This window comes from Patagioenas fasciata, chromosome 1 (assembly GCF_037038585.1).
Source record: "Patagioenas fasciata isolate bPatFas1 chromosome 1, bPatFas1.hap1, whole genome shotgun sequence".
In the NCBI taxonomy this organism is placed as follows: Eukaryota; Metazoa; Chordata; class Aves; order Columbiformes; family Columbidae; genus Patagioenas; species Patagioenas fasciata.
In genome coordinates this window covers 95,205,582-95,225,718 of record NC_092520.1, presented here as the reverse complement: position 1 = coordinate 95,225,718, position 20,137 = coordinate 95,205,582, and the positions used below count along the sequence as shown (strand labels likewise).

General features: G+C 39.0%; 1 protein-coding gene across 1 annotated transcript in view; it reads right to left on the bottom strand.

The window, feature by feature from the left end:
* Positions 1-20,137, bottom strand: part of PCP4 (Purkinje cell protein 4) — a 54,980-nt gene that overhangs the window by 19,011 nt on the left and 15,832 nt on the right. The window contains exon 2 of the mRNA XM_065829391.2: positions 15,452-15,503. Within this exon, the coding sequence (XP_065685463.1) occupies positions 15,452-15,503 (52 nt within the window). The remainder of the gene's footprint in view (positions 1-15,451; positions 15,504-20,137) is intronic.

The window sequence follows — 20,137 nt, the reverse complement described above, 5'->3', positions numbered from 1 at the left end:
CCCTGACGCGACCAGTGTTGGCATGTGCAAAATGCACAGTATATAGCACATCCCAGTTGCACTAAAACCCACCGCATTTTCTTCACTGGTCAAATTTTAGACCTGAATATAAACAGAACAAATTAAATATTTTTCTTCTCTCTTTTCTCAGGAAACCAAATATATACTCTGTCCTTCCTTCCCAAGCTAATAAGGTGGAGGGAACACTTAAAAGTCTTGTTTCCAATCCCACTATTTTAAAGACTGCTCTGTCTCTTAAATGTAGTACTCTTTTTCCAGTGTTTCTTTACTGCCTATTCACCTGGCTCTTGCTTAAATCTAGCCTGGAAAACAGTAAATGTTTTGTGAGACTGGAGAGAAATGAGAGACTTTGGGAAAGGGTCAAACATGACTCCAAATTACAGCATTATTTAGTAACCATCTTTTGGCAAATGTGTATTCTTTACTAAAGACCCAGACCAGAAACTTTGCCTGGGAAAATAAGAAGAGAAAATTGGGCAGTTAGAGGAAGAAGTAGCATTTGATCTAGCTGTGCTGAAGAGACATGAAATTCTCAGGGATGGGGGTGGGGGAGACAGAAAGAGGAAGAGAGGAATAAGAGAGAAACATAGCATGAAGGAGACAATAAGAAAGTAAGCCAGGGAATAAACTGTATAAAAGATGAAAATAAAACTTCAGTTTTTATAAAGGTAAGAAGAAAATAAGAAATATCTATCTTGACCCATCTTAGCAGCCTAGCCTGCCTGAAAGACCAGGAATCACTCTGATACCTTGGAATCACCCCAGAGCATCCCACTGCATCACATGCATCACCCCACTCTCGTGGCAAACACTCATTGCCTGTGAGAATAAGGGGCATCACTATCTACCAGAAAACTATCTACTTATTCAAGATGATGACTGTTAAAGGCTTCAGTATAATGAATGTCTCTTGGGTCTTGCATAAAACGACAGAAATCACTGCCAGAATAGCTATGGCAATTTGCACCAGCTGAGAATCTGAGTCTGTTCTCTGCTGCTTACCTCAACCTGTGCAACCTCTTATGACCAGCAATAACCAGAACTTTTTTATTATTATTATTTTTAAACCAAATCAATCAGATATTCCTCTGAAGAAAGACACTGGGGGGACAGAACACCTTTTTTTGAACTGCCTGAACTGAAAGTCTACATTGCTTATTTTTTGTTTTCTAGCATGCTTGGTCATACTTATCAACTGTTTTGTCACATCCAGACAACATCACTTACAACAACAAAAGGCATCCCTGACACTGGAAGAGAAAGCTGGCATCTCTAGGCTGGATCAATCACTATCTCAGCAATTATACTAAAACGTTAAATTGTGATGAACCAAAGTGGAAGCTGTAGTCAGCCTCCTGCTGCTAAGCCAGGAACCTCAAAAAGCAAAGCAAAACAAAACAAAAACAACAACAAAGACACAGCAGAACAGAAGCAGCTGCTCTCTATCTCAGATTAGTTAGATGCTAGTTTCTATTCTGCAAGTTCAATCAAGAAATCTGCCCCTAAATATGCGTTATGGTACTATATAATCCTGGATAAAACTACTTACAAGCATAGAAAATTAATGTGGTGTCCTAAGACTTGTGTGAAGCTTGAAAATAGAGTTAGATTTAAGGTAGTCATAAAACCTCTCCATGCCAAGTTTCAAGTAAATTTGGATGTATTTATACTTTGGAGAGGAAAACAATAATTTCTTCGTGATCTTGCATAGTATCCACTCCAAAAATAATGGTACTTGTGGATGTGCTTACATTTATGTTCACTAAAACCTGAAGCTCAGAAACAAATGGAGTGGGAGTTAACATGCTCACACAAATAGATATACAGGGGAGAAACTACAAAGCAGCACTAGTCCCTTGATGTTGCTTTCTTCACTGAGTTTTTGTGTGCAGCATCTTCTACTATAATAAAAGGAACTAATAAAAGTAAGAAATTAAGTATTTTAATTCAACTCCTCAGCCAGTCCACCATGTAGAAGAGAAAATGCTGATATTAGCAGGATTAATCTTCTTAAGATGATGAATAAAGACTAAAAGTCTACACTAATTCTGCTGCATCTGAGAACAGCCTCTAGATTGTGTTGTTCACAAGGTCTGCCTGTGGCATGGGAGTTGGTGGCTTACTGAGCCGTCTGGATCCTCATAAGTCTATGGGACCAGACGGGATCCATCCTAGGGTGATGAGGGAGCTAGCAGAAGAGCTCGCCAAGCTGCTCTCCATCATCTTCCAACAGTCTTGGCTCACTGGGGAGGTCCCAAATGATTGGAAACTGGCAAACGTTACCCCAATCCACAAAAAGGGCTGCAAAACTGACCCTGGCAACTACAGGCCTGTCAGCCTGACCTCGGTGCCTGGCAGGGTGATGGAGCAGATCATCCTGAATGCAATCAGACAGCACCTCCAGGATGGACCAGGGATCAGACCCAGCCAGCATAGGTTTAGGAGGGGCAGGTCCTGTCTGACCAACCTGATCTCCTTTTATGATCAGGTGACCCACCTAGTGGATGAGGGGAAAGCTGTAGACGTGGTCTATCTAGACTTCAGCAAAGCCTTTGACACTGTCTCCCGTAATATACTCCTTCAAAAGCTGGTAGCCCGTGGCTTGGACAAGTGCACTCTCTGCTGGGTTAAGAACTGGCTGGAGGGCCGGGCCCAGAGAGTACTGGTGAATGGGGCTGCATCTAGCTGGCGGCCAGTCACTAGTGGTGTCCCCCAGGGGTCAGTGTTGAGTCCAGTCCTGTTTAACATCTTTATTGATGATTTAGATGAGGGGATTGAGACCATCATCAGCAAATTTGCTGATGACACCAAGTTGGGGGGCAGCGTCGACCTGCTGGAAGGCAGGAGGGCTCTGCAAAGAGATCTGGATAGACTGGAAAAAAGGGCTGATTCCAATGGGATGAAGTTCAACAAGGCCAAGTGCCGGGTCCTGCACTTTGGCCACAACAACCCCCTGCAGCGCTACAGGCTGGGCACAGAGTGGCTGGAGAGCAGCCAGGCAGAAAGGGACCTGGGGGTACTGATTGACAGGAAGCTCAACATGAGCCAACAGTGTGCCCAGGTGGCCAAGAAGGCCAATGGTATCCTGGCCTGTATCAAAAATAGCGTGGTCAGCAGGACAAGGGAAGTGATCCTTCCCCTGTACTCTGCATTGGTGAGGCCACACCTGGAGTATTGTGTTCAGTTCTGGGCCCCTCAGTCCAGGAAAGATATTGAGGTGCTGGAGCGGGTCCAGAGAAGAGCAACAAGACTGGTGAAGGGACTTGAGCACATGACCTATGGGGAGAGGCTGAGGGAGCTGGGGTTGTTCAGTCTGGAGAAGAGGAGGCTTAGAGGTGACCTCATCGCTCTCTATAACTACCTGAAGGGAAGTTATAGCCAGGTGGGAACTGGTCTCTTCTCCCAGGCAGTTAGCAATAGGACAAGGGGACATGGGCTTAAACTCTCCCAGGGGAAGTTTAGGCTGGATATTAGGAAGAAGTTCTTTACAGAGACAGTGATCAGGCATCGGAATGGCCTGCCCAGGGAGGTGGTGGACTCACCGTCCCTGGAGATTTTTAAACTGAGATTGGACATGGCTCTTGGTGCCATGATCTAGTAAATGGGCTGAAGTTGGACCAAGGGTTGGACTTGATGATCTCTGAGGTCTTTTCCAACCTAGACAATTCTGTGATTCTGTGAATAGCCAAAAATTTGTTTCTTTTTGATGTTCTTCCGTAACTGAATGGTTTTTAGCTGAAAGACCTCCAGAGGACTCCATCTTATGACTCAGTCTCTTGTTTTTTATTTATGTGGTCCCTTATTTAAAAACTATAAGGACTTAAACAACAATTATGACACTTTTCTCTAGCATAGGGCCACAGTTTCAAAGAGATCCAACAGTGAGTGTATACTAGGTCCATCAAAACTCCTGGACACAGGCAAAACAGCTTCAAATCTTGCACCTAGTCCCATTGGGCATACAACCCAGTGTGCTAAGTACATGCAGTATTGTTCATGGATTCTTTATCTCCAGATTTCTTTCCACTGGAGTCTAGCAGAGCTGTTTCTTTCTCTTGAATTTGACAGAGAAAGGAACTTAAGCCAAAGGCTTAAGTTTGTCTGAGATGAGACGTAGTGGTGTTGATGGATAGAATGACTGATTCGCAAAGCCTGTATCTGTGTCCTCCACTGACAACATCTATCACACATTGATAAAAAGGTCCAAAACCACACATCGTCCATCTGTCTTCTTACCTTCTTAGCTAAAAGAAGCCAGGAATGTTTTTTGCCAGCTTCTTCTAGGCAGCATGATACATCTTTGCCTCTCAGAGGCAGACCTCACAACATATACACAGAGTTTAGTTACAAATAGATTCATTGCAAAGGTCACCAAGAAATTTTTGGTAGCAAAAGCTACAGCTGTCTGCTTTATGAACAAAATCATTAGATGAGATCATAACACACTTGTGCATTGCACTGTCTGCTAGTAATTAGTCTGCTGACTGCTAGACCAAGAGGTAGCTGCTTCAGGATGCCAAACAAGCTTGAATCCAGCTGTCTCAGCTTTGTCTAGTGATCCTTTCCTATGTAGGTTCTGTCCCCTGGTTATTTGAGGTGTATCTGATTCTCATCTGTGTTGTATGGACATCTGTATAAGCAAGGATAGGGTATATGCACTCCCATCATACCGAAAGATGAGGCCAAAACATGATCAAAGGTCTGGTTTTACATGTGCATCCATGTTTTTTCTCAAAAGTACCAGGCCTGGTAACCTACATTCAGCTCAGTGAAATCATTCTAAGGCCAGAAGAATAAATATATATTCAAGCTTTATTTATCTCCTCTCCTACCCTTCTGTTTAGCTGTACCACATCTGCCACAAACTGGAGAATCCAGCCCAGAATTTTCTCCAGAGCTGATTCTTGCTACTTATCAGAAACTTGGGTCATAAACTCATTGCAGTGTCTATAGGGATCTCAGGCCCAAACTCTTGAAGGTGCTACCAATTTTAATAAGAAAGTATTTTATGAACACCTAAATAGAAAGTTATTTGGGGAAAAAAAAAGTCACTCAGCATTGTTTAGCTGGAGAAAACACTGCCTATATGAAGCAGGCAGAATGAACAGAAACAAAACCTTGAAAAACAGAGGAAAGGACCGATCAAGGCTAATCTAAGCTTCAAACTGCAGAATAGCAAAGCCACAATGTATTGCAAGGTAATGCACCACCACTGTGCAATAAAACTAAGGATGTGCAGGTGATGGGCTCTGCCCTGCACGTTGTGTTTGAAAGACAGGGTTGTTGCAGCACATTCTAAGAAAGAAGCACTTCTGGAGAACCTATGACAGTAGAAATGACTTAGACTAAAAAGGCCATTAGCAATCCAAAAGGCTAACTCTTAGCTTTCTGGCTATCAGTACGAAATCTGTAACTTAGATTAGAAACTGCAGAGCCAGGACAGTTGTTGTTGGATTAGTACAGATGCATAACGAATTCCAACATCCTACATTAATGTATTGTTTTCCTGGCTGTTAGCCTGGATTTTAATTAGTTTGTGCTAATGAATACATTTGTACATGTCCATTTTTTATTGGCAGCTTTTAGAGGAGCTGGTAAATTGGTCACTGTGGAGTGCCAGTGTTTCACTAAAACCTAACAAATAATTAACGCTTTCCCCACCTAGACTCAACCAGCAGTCTCAGGGGTGTTTAAGTATAAATTAGAATGAAAGATGAGATACTCAAAATACAGTTAGAGTACTCACTCATCATGAACGATTAAATAATGTTACTGTGAGACCCTAGAGAAAAGCTGAGAGCTGAGTTCCAGTCTCTGGACTGCCAACAATATCTCCCAGGAGCTGCCAGAGCACCCTGCCCTATTTTCCACTGTGACTGTTGAAATGCCTTTTCTATATTCAGTGTTATCCAAGTTTCTGCTTTTCTTGAGAATTTCTCCTTGGAAAAAAATATGTATTTTCTCAGTCCTTCCTATTTGTAACACACTGTGGTCTGGGGAAATAAAATGAACCAAGTGTGTTTGACCAAAGCAAATGCTTTCATCAGATCCAGTATCCTAACTAAGAAAGACCTCAAGCCAGGAAATATTTGGATGTTTTCATATCCAAACTTCCATAGAGAGAATGGCTGGAAGAGCAGACATGATGTGACCAGGATCAGTCAAGATCTAAATAAGGGTGGAGTTGCTTGAGATTAAAGCAAAATTAAATGCCCATATCCAAAACTGACATTCTGAAAAACCCTGATGAGCACCCACTGAACTCCAGAGATATACAGGCTCCACAGGACTTTTACTTTAGCATTACCCACAAATTCCTCTGCCTTGATAGAACTGAGCAAATCAGAAGTCATTTTATACCTAAATCAGATCACGTTCTCTAAACACCAGGTTCTCTCAAGAAGCTCGTTCTGATAAGCGTCATGTCACAAAAGAATGTTTCTCTCTTCTCTCTGACAACAGATGAAGCTTTAGGTCTCTCACACACAGGTACACCAGTACAGCCAGGCAAGAAGAATTCTACCCTTAACCTAGAGAAAAAGATGGAGTTTACTATTGTAAATCCTAACAGCTCCTGTTCAGAATAGGAACCCAAGATACTCATAAGCTGAAGTCCCACTTTGAGACATCCTTCTCTTGCATTGTATGGGCAACTTAGGCACTTTATCTAAGTGCCACTCTGAGCACCAAGACTGAAGGTGCAGCGTTGTGCTGGTTCATGTTCTAATTCCTTTTTGCAGTCAACTGCTCTTTCTTCTGGTCACTAGTTCAACTACAGACCAAATTTTAATCATGTCTGTAACACTCCTGCTGTTCTAAATTCTGGTGCCTGCTTACATAAAGGAGCCTGATAACACCAAATTACAAGCTAATTTTAGAGCATCAAGCCAAGTGCATTAAGACAGCTGTGTACTATAAATTAAAATCTTAAAAACCTTCAGAAAAAAATTAATTGTCTACTGAGTGGCTAACTGACAAGGAACTCTACAGTGGAAAAACATTTTCATTTAATTTACAAAACTAAATCTTGAAAAAACAACAGAACAAAAAAAAAAACCTATCGTATGAAGTCAGTATATACAGTCAAAATGAAGAGTGAGGTTTCTGCAAAAGTAAATCCTGGTAACCACTGTTGTGCATTGATTGTGTTCCTCTTTTATTTTTCACTCCCACTAATTTGGAAAAAAAAAACAACAACACAACAAACAAACAAAAAAAAAAGAGAAAAAAAAACCACCCCCCACACAACACGCTGCTGAGCTACATCTGCCTCTTGTAGCCTTTTAATCATCTAGAGAGAAATTTGCAACTCATGGACTTCCAGTGCAAATATGCTTACTTACATATGCCATTTACTCCAGTCTTGGTGCAGCCCCAAACCATCCTTGATGATATAGTGACATAATTGGTTTTACTAGGGTTATCTAGGGACTGGCTTGACCTGTGTCCTTCATTTGAGTTCCCACCAGCAGCAAAGCAGAACTAAGTGTTCCTCTTACTGGAGTATTGAGGACAGCATGGTTTCAAATGAGTACCCATTTGTGGAATCAAGCCAGTGCATGCCAGCTACCTGCCAGTCATGGGAAGAAGTCTCATGCTCCCTGGTGCCCACTCAGGTAGCACACTGATAATTACAGACTGATTTCCAAAAGAAGTATGGCACTTGTTAAAGGCATAATTTCAGTTCTGCCTTCCCTCATTAGCACTTGATGGAAACTCCAGCATATTTATGAGTCATCTAAAAAGCAAAACCACCAGCATCAAAGCTTTATTATTTTTTCTTCATGACTCTTTACCCACCCCCCCCGCCCCAATGAGTAGTCTGATCTTTATAGATCAGCTTCTCAGAAAGGATTAGGGCTTTACCACCTTTCAGGTGCTTTCAGGTGCTCAGACATTCACAGCATTAGGCACTTCCCAAGTGCCAGGATCCCAGTGCTGTCAGAATCTGGATCCAAGTAACATTGAAAGGACAAAAACTGGGAGCAGTGAGAGGGGCAGTGTACACCATCTAACTCAACAGGACTGTGATCCTCTTATCTACTAAAACTATTGACTACTGTAACCAGGTTACAAGTGAGCATAGTTCACTATTATTTCCTTGGGATGTTTCTAATCTCAATATTGCAGAAATGCTGCAGCTCTACTTATTTCTACCTCCTGCAAAGGAGCAGAATGTATGAGTGACCATGTGTAAGTATATATACTTATATACATGTGTTTATTTCTCACATTCTTAGAAATGCAACAGGATTTTTGAGGTGCACTCAGAACATCACATGTAAGGAGGCATACAAGTTTCCAAAGTTGTATGGAGGCACTGTGTACAAAACAAAGATCTCAAATTAATCAAGTTATTCTTGTAGCAAACTGGAAAGAGATGGACTGGGGCAAAATTTGTTATTGTTACCTCTACTTTTAAATTCTTGGAAGTCACTCTGTTACTATGGTGGTGAGGACCATATAAGTACCTAGACAGATTCATTTGTAGCAGAAGTATTAAATGTCAGGGGTTTTCACATCTTAAAGCTATCTAGGACCTTTTCTGCAGGCAGGAAAAAAAAGTTTAGTTTGAAATAATTTCATATTTTCAAGTGCTTAAAGAGTGAGTTTAAAAAGCTGAAATCATTCTATGGTTGTGCTGTCCTGCTTTGCTTTTCCCTGAGACTTCTGCGTTCAATTTGTTCTCCTGGTACTCCATGAGACAGGAAACCATTCTTTTCCTCTCCAGTGCAGTTTCAGGGAAGAAAAGAAAAATCCCAAAACAACATGCAAGAAAAAGCTACATGAGACTATATATGAGCATACACCCAGACACCTTTTTTGTGCATATGCTGAATCTTTTGTGTTAGTAGATGGACTTATTTGGTAGTCATAAGAGTATTTATAAATGATAAACAACATGAAATCTTGCAGGGGATTCCAAAGACAGGACATAAGCCAGACTATATGAGTACTGTTGGCTCTGCTAATTGATGAAACTTTCAGCAGAATTATTTTTTAAGATAGTTCTGCCTAAACATTTAAAAATGAAAGCTCATTACAAGATGAAGTGCAGCAGTAATGCACAGTGTCAGACCCAACTTGTCAGGTAGCAGAAGAATAAGAACAGTATCTGCCCTCTTACAAGTGTTATGTAAATTTAAGTTAGGTATATTTGTTACTTTAAACTCCATTAGAGGATCCTCTCCATGAAACCAGATGGCCACTGCACGTGTACAGACATGTGAGGGTAGGTGAAGCTTCAGTACAGAAAATGTCTACTTTATCTCACACTTTAAAACATTGCTTTAAAAGTTTGTTCACAAAACATTTGTATCAACAGTTTTTGATATCTGTCTAGCAACAATCTGTCATTGTCATCATTGCCCCAAATAAGCACACAGTATTCCTCTGAGAGGATGGACTTATGCCTGGACTTAAGAAATGGAAATTCACCTAGGAGAGGAGATGAAGTTGTTGTATAATTCCCCTCTCTTCATTTCAGTATCCTCTCTAGGGAAGATCTGTGAACAATCAGAGTCCTGTTATTAAAGGTTCAATCTGTCTTTAGCCAAGATGTTGGCTGTCTGAAGAGATAAACAGACCAGTCTAGGCAAAAGATATACAGGTCAGGAGAGGACCCAAGACATATTTAGTTTGGTTCTAGGGAAGCTTTATGTGTACCCATCCCCAAGAAAGCACACAAAAAAAAAAAAAAAAAAATCAAACAAAGTAGATAAGATTGCCTGCAGTGTTTTTCACCATGCATAGCTCTGCCTTGAGATGGGATTAGTTTAGAACTGTTTACTTAACTTTTTGTCCCAACTTCCATCTGAAACACTCTCAGCTACAGATCATGGTGTTGAGTTCACACAGGATTTTTACACCTTCCTCTGAGCCTGAGCAATCTGTACATAATCAAGTACAATTTATGTAATTATGCTGAAGGTTCAAACACTTATTTAGGTCTTATGAAGGTGTTACATTATTTGATGGTTGCAAATACATCTAGGAATGTTGCTGAGACACAGACTTCCTATTTTAAGAGATGGAGGGTGAGGTACACCAAACAATTCTCATCTCACTTCCTAAATCCTCACTATTATCATCTATGTTGATTGAGATAGGAGATAATTTGGCTCTGGACATAAGTTGAAAGAAGTGGAGGAGAGACCGCATTACAGTCCAGGAAATCTGGGAAAGGCAAAATGCATAAGGTATTGCAGTGCTACAGCTCAGCCACTGTCTTTCCCTGTAAAGAAAGTGACCTTAGACCTGGGCAGATGGAGCAAGCCATGTTCCATGAGATCCTTTGAATATTTACACAAATTAGCCTCATATATTCCCTCCCTTTTCTAAATCTTTTTTCCACAATTAAGTTTATTTGTAGGGCTGCTCCCAAAACCAGTACATTTTTACATAGTCATTTGAGAATATTAGTGGAAAATTAATTTCGAGTTCTTAAACAGATATTTATATTAGACCATACTACAATAATGATTCTGGCCTCTAGCCAGGAATTAAACCTGTATTAAGCAAAGTACTCTGCATAAATAACTATGAAGATGATTATTCACTCTGTCAGACCTAGCAAGATCCTTTATTGCTGAGTGCAGTATATAAAGTGCAAAGTTTCCCAAATTCCTTGAGTAGATGAAGCAGATAAATGCATGGTTTATTACACTGCGAGATGCATAGGATAGCTTACCAGAGAGATCCCTATTTTACCACACACAATTGTTTCATAATTCTTTACCATTGTTGTAAATGTTTTCTAGAAGCATTTAGATTTGAGTTTATATACTCCATTTTTGATGTAAAAGATAATTTATGAACTCCACTGCTTCATTATCCTTACGTAGAAGCATTCCATGGTGCACTGCATGGAGAGGAGAAAATGCAGAGCTTTTATTCATTTTTAGTTTTCTGACACCCCAAAGTAGAGAACATGCACTGACAATTCCAGTGCTTGGGAGTAAGTGAAAACTGAAATGAAGGGATTCACTTTTCAGTACAACTGACCATCTTGCCATGATTGTGTAAGCCTATTTCACTATAACATTTAGGTTCATGCAAAACCTACTCATTTTCATTTCACTTAGACAAAGGAAGTTATAGAATTCATCAAATAAAAACATTGTTTTTATAAATATTCATATTGCTGAATGATAAATCTGATACTTCAAGAAAATGATTAAGAAATAACAATTAATAATAAAATGGCTTATGTATAGCAGAAGAAAGTGAGAGATCTATTAATAGGAAGACATGATTCTAAACTTGTAGACAGAAATAATTGGCCCTGATATAATTATTTCCCTGCCAGTTGCGCTAGGTTGTAAAGATTAGATTGCATCTTACCAGCTTACAAATTACATAGCAAAAAAAATACAGGGTAAGGTGAAACAGAATGAGAAGTGACAAGTGTTAGCCTAGAAAGAAACTTTGTGACATTGCCAGGGTGGCAAGAAAAGTAGGGAAATCCTGTTTTCATTTAAGATGCATTTGCACACAATAGACCAGATTAATCAAACCAGGTGTTCAAAAAGGAAATTATAGCTTCTTATCCCATACTGACTGTATTAGCCCAAGTCAGATTCACACAGGAGGGAGTGCATGGGAATAGTAATATTGTCTTCCCTTTGGATATTCTACCATAGAGAACAGCATTATATAATAAAGTTTACAAGTCCATAATAACATGCACAACTAAATATGTCTTAGCTTTCAGATAGATTGAGGTCCTTCAGGACTCAGTGAGGTTATAGCAGCCACAGTTATATGGCTATATTCAAGAAGTTGCTTTTATGCAAGTGCATCTGTATGCATAGTATCACTGCTAAGTACTAATGTGGTGTTCCTTTAGAAATAGTCCTTCAACCAGTTTTCACCCAGGAAAATTAGTTTGTGTAATTTACTCCCAATAATATTTTTTTCTTCCCACTCTGACAACAAAATTAAATTCCATAGACTTTGCTGACCACAATACAGTATGTTTTGGATGGAAAAGCTACTTGGCATGATACACTGCCCACTGAAGCTATCAGGAGCTATTCCATTGATTTCACCAGCCACTGATGTACTATGCAAATACATCGTAAGGCAATAGTCACTTTTCCATAGGAAGACATGAGTCACCATCTGATTTTGATCATAACCTGTAAAAGGACAAAGGACAACTTGTTTAAAAGGTGAAGACAGACAAACGTCATCTAGGGCTTGCCCATCCAGTGAGGTCTTGAAGGTTAACAGCAAAACTCTCAGTGCAAGTAAAAGTTACTCCAAGATGAGTGTTTATTCAGTACTTATAATGCTGACACAGCTTCAAGAACTACCAGGCTTGTTGCTGGGGAAAAAATATATATATGTAAGAAGGTATGGTGGCATATATTAGACAAAACAGAGTGGAGAGGAATCCTATCTGCTAGTAATCAGTGCTCTGAAAGAGAAGAGGGAGCTTTGCCCCCACACCTTATCACCTAGGAATCCAGAAGATTATTCCAAAAGGCAGACGAGGAAAGATAACTGCTGATGAATGAAGGTCCCATGTAGGTACAACAGTCCATTTGTCAACATGACAACCAGTACAGTTTGTGTATGGGATTTTCTTCTCGCATTATCACAAACTTTTGTACTGTGGCATATCACTGTTCCAATATACTGGCTTTTCTGAAGCTCAGTCTTTTCCATTGCTTATCCCCCTGAGACAATAAGCACAGCTGCTAGAAAAAGGCAATGGCAGTTCAGTAGAAACTGGGACTAAGCCTGTATTTTTTTGTGATAGAATCCTCCACTGGAAGGGAGACTAAGCTGAGAGAGCCCACTGCTGTGGTGGTAAGAAGTAAATACAAATAAGGATACAATGTTGTTATCTAACAAAGGTCAAACAAGAACACACATTCATAAGCATTACAAAAAGCATTGCTACTATAAAATGAATCTTCAGAGATTTAATTTTCCTGAATGCTTTACAGTGACAGCAATGCCACACGTCTTCAAAAAAGGAGAATACTGATTACGATGGTCATTAGTTTTCTTTTCTCCAATTTTGAGCTAGCCTAGAGATGGACCCAGCATTCATTTTCTACAAGCAACGCACAAAGAAAACTTGACCCATAGCAGTGTCTCCACTATGTGGATCAAAACTCCTGAAAAGAGCTGAGCATCTTTATTTGTTATTAGGGCTAGTTTTAGCAGCTTTTCCTGATCTTGCAGTCAAGAGCAAAGACAGTGACCAGACTAGTTTGCATGTGCAGATATTTTCATAGCATAACTTTTTATTTTTCTACAAGAAAATGAAAGGGGTTTTGGTTTATCTCCCATCCCCCTTTTAAACAGGAGGTAAAGTTCCCTTTTGACAGGGAAACAGACATATGAAGAGGCAGCTGGTTACAGCAACAACGTTGCAGGCTTTTGGGCCAAAAAACATGTAAAGGAGGACCTACATTGTATATGTAGGCTTACAGCACACCCCAGTTTTCAGAGGAAAAAATAACTTGTGCTTGAGTTCTAACTACACAGAGCTAATAAGGACAAAGAGCTATATATTTCTGCTTCTTTGATTTAAAATTTAATCTCAAGTTCAAAGTTATGATTCTGCTTTATTTTCATGCAAGCATATGGACTGGGGAGATCAGAGGACTCTATTCCATCTCCCCTGCTGCTCCTCTATTTTATGTAGTTGACAGGTTTTTTGTTATAATTTCATTACAAAAAATAATTGATATCTATTTGTCTAAGATTAACTGCACATCTGCCTGTTTATATTATACCTAAAAACTATGCTACCACTAAATCATATAAAATTGTAAATTAATGATGCAGCCTTTTCTCACTGAAAATTCCCTTTGAGAATAAAAGGATTTGGCTTTTAAAAGGCTGCAGGATCAGTAAATCTAAGCTAAATTTGACAAAAGGACAGTTTTATTCGTGAAGAAATTCAAGGCAAATGAGCTCAGTTCATAACGTACTCAAACAGTAAAGAGAAAAACATGCTTCCCATGCTGCCCAAATGGCTGACATAATTTTGCTTGCTTTCCTTTCCTGTTAACTTGAGAATACAAATGGCTTTGCTGTCGAAGTATGTTTGTTCTCACTAATTCAAGACACTGTAACAAGACAATATTTCTCTTTTCTTCCCCACACTAATTTGTATTTTATAATATTGGGAACATCATCTACGGATTTCATTTACTGTAACATTATGCAAACAGCCCTTATGGGAAAGTCACCTCTCTGTATTAGGAAAACTAAGTATGAAGGTTCTTAATGTTTCAGGATATGTTGCTTCAAAGGGCTCAAAAATTCTGTTCAGACCAACACAAAGACCAAAATGCTTATCTAAAATAACTGCTCAAATATTAATATCTCATCTTGGAAAACCCTTGGCTTTTCAGAGAAGTGACTTATGTTCTTCCCGTTTTTCAGCAGATAGTATGAACTACCAGAATATATTTCAATTATAATTGGATGATCAAGCAGAAGCAGACCACATATTTATATAGTTTAATCCTTGTCTTGTTCATGAATGTCTACAAACTGACACTGCCTTATATTCAACTGGGTATATAATTAAAGCTGACCAAAATCTTTTCCTTTGGAAAATGTTTGACAGTAACTGGATTTGAATCAAAGGATCATTTGTGTGTAAAGCATTTTTGCCTCCTACAGGAAATAAACTGAGATTTCATCTAAAAAACTATTGCTTATTTCACTGAAAATTCAGTTTGACTTTCAGAAAAAAAAAAAACACAACACTTCCCAATTAGAATTGTTTGTACAACCTAAGGGGCAGAAATCAGCTCCTGCTGGCCTCTTTGTTAGAGTCAAAAAAATAAATGACTCACCCCTTAGAGCAGTGGAGCATGAGTCCAAATTCACTGGCCTATGTAGAGTGTCAGAGTTGGAAGATTATTTGCCACATGGTCCTGCTATGTGAGCAGCTCCATCCATAGCCTACCCCTAGCAACACTCAAATTAGCTCCATGCAAGTGGCTTCTAACTTTGGTATCTCAGATATAGGCCTAAAATTAGGTGGGATCTGATGCCACAAACTATGTTTATAAGCAAGTCCTTTGTAATTAGTTACTTTTGTTTATCTTCCTCATTTCTGTAGTGCTGCTCATAATATTTAACCTTGCCTCTTGTGTCATTTTTGTACATACCTAACACTATCTTGCTCTGGTCTCATTTGTATCTGCACTGACTTCTATAGAGTCCTTTGATTTACCTAGTATAAGCTCAGAGTTGGGTCTCTACTTCAGTAGATACTTTGAACATACTAAAATAAAGGATACAATTCCACTGAATTCCCTTCCAGTTTTCAAAACACATTCAAAAGGTAAGATATGAAACCAGGGTGGTTGCAACTCCTGACATCTGTCATTACAGTAAAATGATTTTGGCTCAATTCAACTCAATATTCTCCTTCAAAGTCATCTAGCCTTACCATTCTCACCAGATGTCTTGTCTTTTCCATTTGTAGCTCCAGACCCTTGTCTCTGGGAAGGGGAAGAAAAAAAAAGTGGTTAGTACAAACTTGAATGTGCTTTTTTCCTCCCTTGGAATTACCAGCAGTTACAGTCTGTTTTCTCCTCAATACCTTGGATAGTCATTCTCTCATGCAATGTTGTTTTGAAACCCTACCAGTCAGAAAAGGAACACATAGTACCATCTGGGTACAGCTGCATAACTATGTTTGCAGCTGCATAAAATTAGTACATTTAGTAATGAGGTAATGTAATCCAAGTGTCCAGCAGTACAAAAGTAGGAACTACAGCAGGATAACTCCTCAAATTCCTGCTGTGCCTCCACTTCCATGGTTCTTCTGACTCAACTTTGGCCAGAAGATTCATCCACAAGTAGAGATGAAAATTCCCACTTCACTGTGCCCAAGGAATAGCCTCTTGACTTTCCGTGAAAAACTGGTTTAAGTCACTTTTAAAGTGACATGTAGCAAACACCACTGCAGTCCAAACATAGCTCTACCATTGTGAATATTTTAGTGTGGTTACACTACTACATGACTTTCTAGCTTAGAAATGGTCACTCTGTGAAAATTATGCAACATCCCCCAGAGGAAGCATCTCACAGGTGGAATTAAGGTACCTTAGCAAACTAGTACAGTAAATCTAGCATAATATTGCATAAGAAATTTGTGCTTCTATTACTGAAACAGATTAAATAATCCATCCTCTGGGGTAGTACATGTATAAAATGAGTATTAAATTCAGTAACAAATCCAACTGCACTCAGATATCAGAAGTAGCACATCCTCATGCATCAGGAAAGCTAACAGCTGCAATAACACTGCAAACCAAATGGTTTGTGCCAATATAGGGACAGTCATATTGATTGTCTTCTGAAAATTCATACAGGCATACTTATCTTCAGGCGTTTACTCTAGAAGATCTAATTAAAGCCTTCTCTATTGCTCTAGTGTCTGTCCTTCTCCCACAGTGATTGTATTTTCAAGGTATATGAGGCTAATAAGACAAATACAAAACCTTACTTCAGAAGCCAGAGGAGGAAAGAAAGTTCTTTGAAGCCCTCCAGAGAACACAAAAAGCTACATATGGTCTGTCATGTATCCACATGCCAGTGGTAGAGTTTCTCATCTTCCCTGTAGCAGACTTCAGTGTGTATCTCTGTTCTACTGCTCTGCTTCATCTCACTCCATGCAATGAGACAGAGCATCCCTAGAGAAAACAACTGAGTCTATAACCACAGCTACAGTCTCCTCATAACATGGAAATATTTGTTTCTCCCTGGAGCCTCAAAACCTAAGACAGGAGAGAAGACTTTGCCTATACCAAAGAATGGTATTCTAAAGGGATAAGTATCTTTCACAAAAGCTTAAGTTACCAACATCCAGACATCAATAAATCCACCCAACCACCAGTTTTGCTGAAGATATTAACCGTCATGCCATTAATTTAAAATTTAGTTAATACTTTCTTAATTCAGTTTCAACCCATATCTGAAACTAGACTTCAGTATTAATTTACTGGGACCCCCCTTCCTCCTCCAAAAAATTCAGGATTTTCCCCATCTGTAAAATGGTAACTATACTGCTTTTTTGTCCCTGTTTATTTTTAAATGCTTTTTTCAAATTGTGTTCTTTCTTGAGTGTTTCAGGCTATGCTACTTAGCCTTTATGAAAGCTTCTCTTTCCTCCCTGGGCTATACCTGTCAGGTTCAGTCTGCTATTGATGGAATGCTTGAATATGGATCCACACATTTATTTCATGTCTCTGGATTTCCCCTCAGGGAAAGGGGAAAGTTGTCAAAGAAAATGAATAAAAACTTGGCTTTAGTTAATGAGTGTTTTTCTATTTATGAGGTCAAGGTTTTTCTTTAAGTCTGAAATCAGTCTAAGTATTCTACAGCCATTAATTTTTTTGGTGACCACTGGACATGTACAAAGCCTGAAAGTCTGCCAAACAAGCTTCTGATAGCCTTCCCTTCAGTTACACACATATTTTGATCTATAAGCATTGTGTTGTCTTCCAAATGAGTGCAATGAATTTGAAAGTAGAAATGAGTGGCTCATTAACAAGGCATTGAAGCTTATGGAAAAGCCAAATACAATGTGATGATCCACCTTTTATTTCAACACATTCCACGGACCTATTTTTTAAAACATTTTCAAGACGCTGGTATTATTAGCAGCTGGAGTTTCTTGCTTCTTTCATCACCTTTCGTGATGTTACCCAAGGCTGCAAAACAAAGCTTAGATTTTTAATGCCTTTTGGAGTACAAGAGGACTAAACACGAGAAGTTACTAATGGTATTTTCAAGAAGCAATGGATGAAAGCCCCCCAGAAGTTGGTATAACAGATATTGTCCTCACACACAACAGATCAAATTAAAAATGATGAAATACAAGAAAAACAATATTAATTTCTGAGTTTTGGTTTTAAACAGAAAATCCAAGTTGATGATATTTAAAAAATAAAAGCAATGTAACTTCTGTTTCCTGCAACTGGTAGCCAGCTTCCTTCATTCAAAAATTGTTTCTAAAATTCCCCAGCATTTTCTAAGGCAAGCACTAGGACAGAAGCACTGAATAAACTTTCCACTAGACAAAGGAGAAACAGAGCCAAAATGAACATGAGCGTGTGAAAAATGCAGTTGTGATTCGTGCTAAGATATTTAATGTTTAAAGGTATAACCAAATGAGGCACGGACTCTGAACTTGAAAAAGGGAAAAAGGTGGTTAAATTCTACGTATAAAAAAAAATTAATTATGAAACTTGTTTAGGAAGTTATATTGATAGAGGGAACTAATATTTTAAGGGTTAAGCAACTATTTTAGAGCTATATGTAACCAAATGTGCTAAAAAAAGCAGGACTTCATTAAATGCTGAGATAAGAAGTTTTACAGCACCAGCTGCAACCTTGAGGAGACAAGATAGCCAAGATTTACAGCAAAAAGGGGGCACCAGTCCGGTTTCAGTCGGTTTGGTAGCTTGGGTTCCAGCCAGTTCTTCATAATGAGCAAAAGGTAAAAAGTCCACTGTGACGAAGCTGAAGGAGCCTTCATCCAAAGACCCCTAAAGACCCTTCCTCAAATTCACCAAGTGACATTGTGCAGGCGCAACAGGGGAGGGTCAAGGAGGGGAATATGTAGATGGTTATATGAAACTCATTTTAATAAAAAGCGGGAAAGGTCATGAATATGTATAGGCGTTCCTGGGGTCATTATGAATATGTAATACCTTACTGTATTTAAACACACTTCTTAAGAGTGTGCGTGTTGGGTAGAGTGAATCCCCCGCGCACCCAGCGCTGTTTTGCTTATGCTCTAATGAACACGTTTAAAAAAATACAATTAAGGAATTGGATTAAACGTTGTTTATCTATAGAAAAAGCGTAAGTTATTTATTTCAAGCGCAAAACCATAATGACTATACAGTAGAACAGGATAAACAGTTCTGTTGCTATGTTGCGTAGGAGGAAACAGTTTATGACTGCTCAGAGCTATATTAATTTTTAACTCTGTGGTTTTACAGAACAAAGGCACATCATTAAAAATTTCTCCAAAATCAAAGTCACTCCCAACTTGTCAGAAGAGGAAGGAAAAAGGACTACTGCCATATGCCCAAAAACCCCAGTAAGAAAACAAAACAGGTTTTCTTTCCTATTAAATTCTCAGTGCTATACACAGCAGCTAGCTAGTGTAGTATGAAAAACTGTACTAAATTAATCTCCTAGGTGTACAAACTAAGGCCAGAAGTGAATGTACAGCCCAGAGGGCTTTTCAAGAATGTGAAATTACTGCAGCAGCTTTTCTACTCTTTCCTCTAGCCCCTCCTGTACCTCCAAGTATAACTTTTGCTTTTAATCTTACATTCTGTTCTTGTTTTGAAATAGCCTGATCTTTTCAGTTACACTTCCAATTAGCACCTCAGCATTAGGGATTGTAACCAGGTGTTGATTATAGAATCCTTGGGGCCAGAAGGGTTATTTGTTTTTTCCATGAGCCACAGAAAGCCCAAGATCAGGGACATGAAACCACCAGAAACTTTTGACAAATGAGCCCTTACAATAACAACATTATTCTGCCATTTCATCCCAGTGCAGGAAAAGAATGTACAGCAGGCTGTAACCCAGTAAAGCAGCAGGTGCAGATTTTCAGAAGAACATTCCTTCTACATCAAAAACCCAAAAAAACATCCAAGGATAGAATTCAGAGATTAGAAACAGCAGAAAGTTTTTGTGAAGTGAATAGCAGAAAGAGTCAGTGTAGACTTGACTCAGGACAAAAAACAGTCATTGAAACATTAAATGTTATTAGAATATTCTGTACTCCTTGACTAGAGGAGCAGCAGTGATGTCTATGCATATCCTAAGCTTTTCAGTTTTTTTTTTTTTTGCTACCAGGTCCATCCCTAACAAAAGACATTACATGTGTGTAGACAGAAGCAAATACATGTTTGTACAATACAGCACAAAAATGGCTGTGGGTCAGCCTGCTGTGTGCCAAGCAAGCCCTTATTCTGCACTACCATCTGTTCTCTGTACAAGATTTTATCTGAAAGAGATATAAATTGAATCAAAACTATTTTATAAGCACCTCAGTTTTTTAGAACCTACTTTAGAGTTCATCTGCTTTAGCCTAAAAATGAAAAAA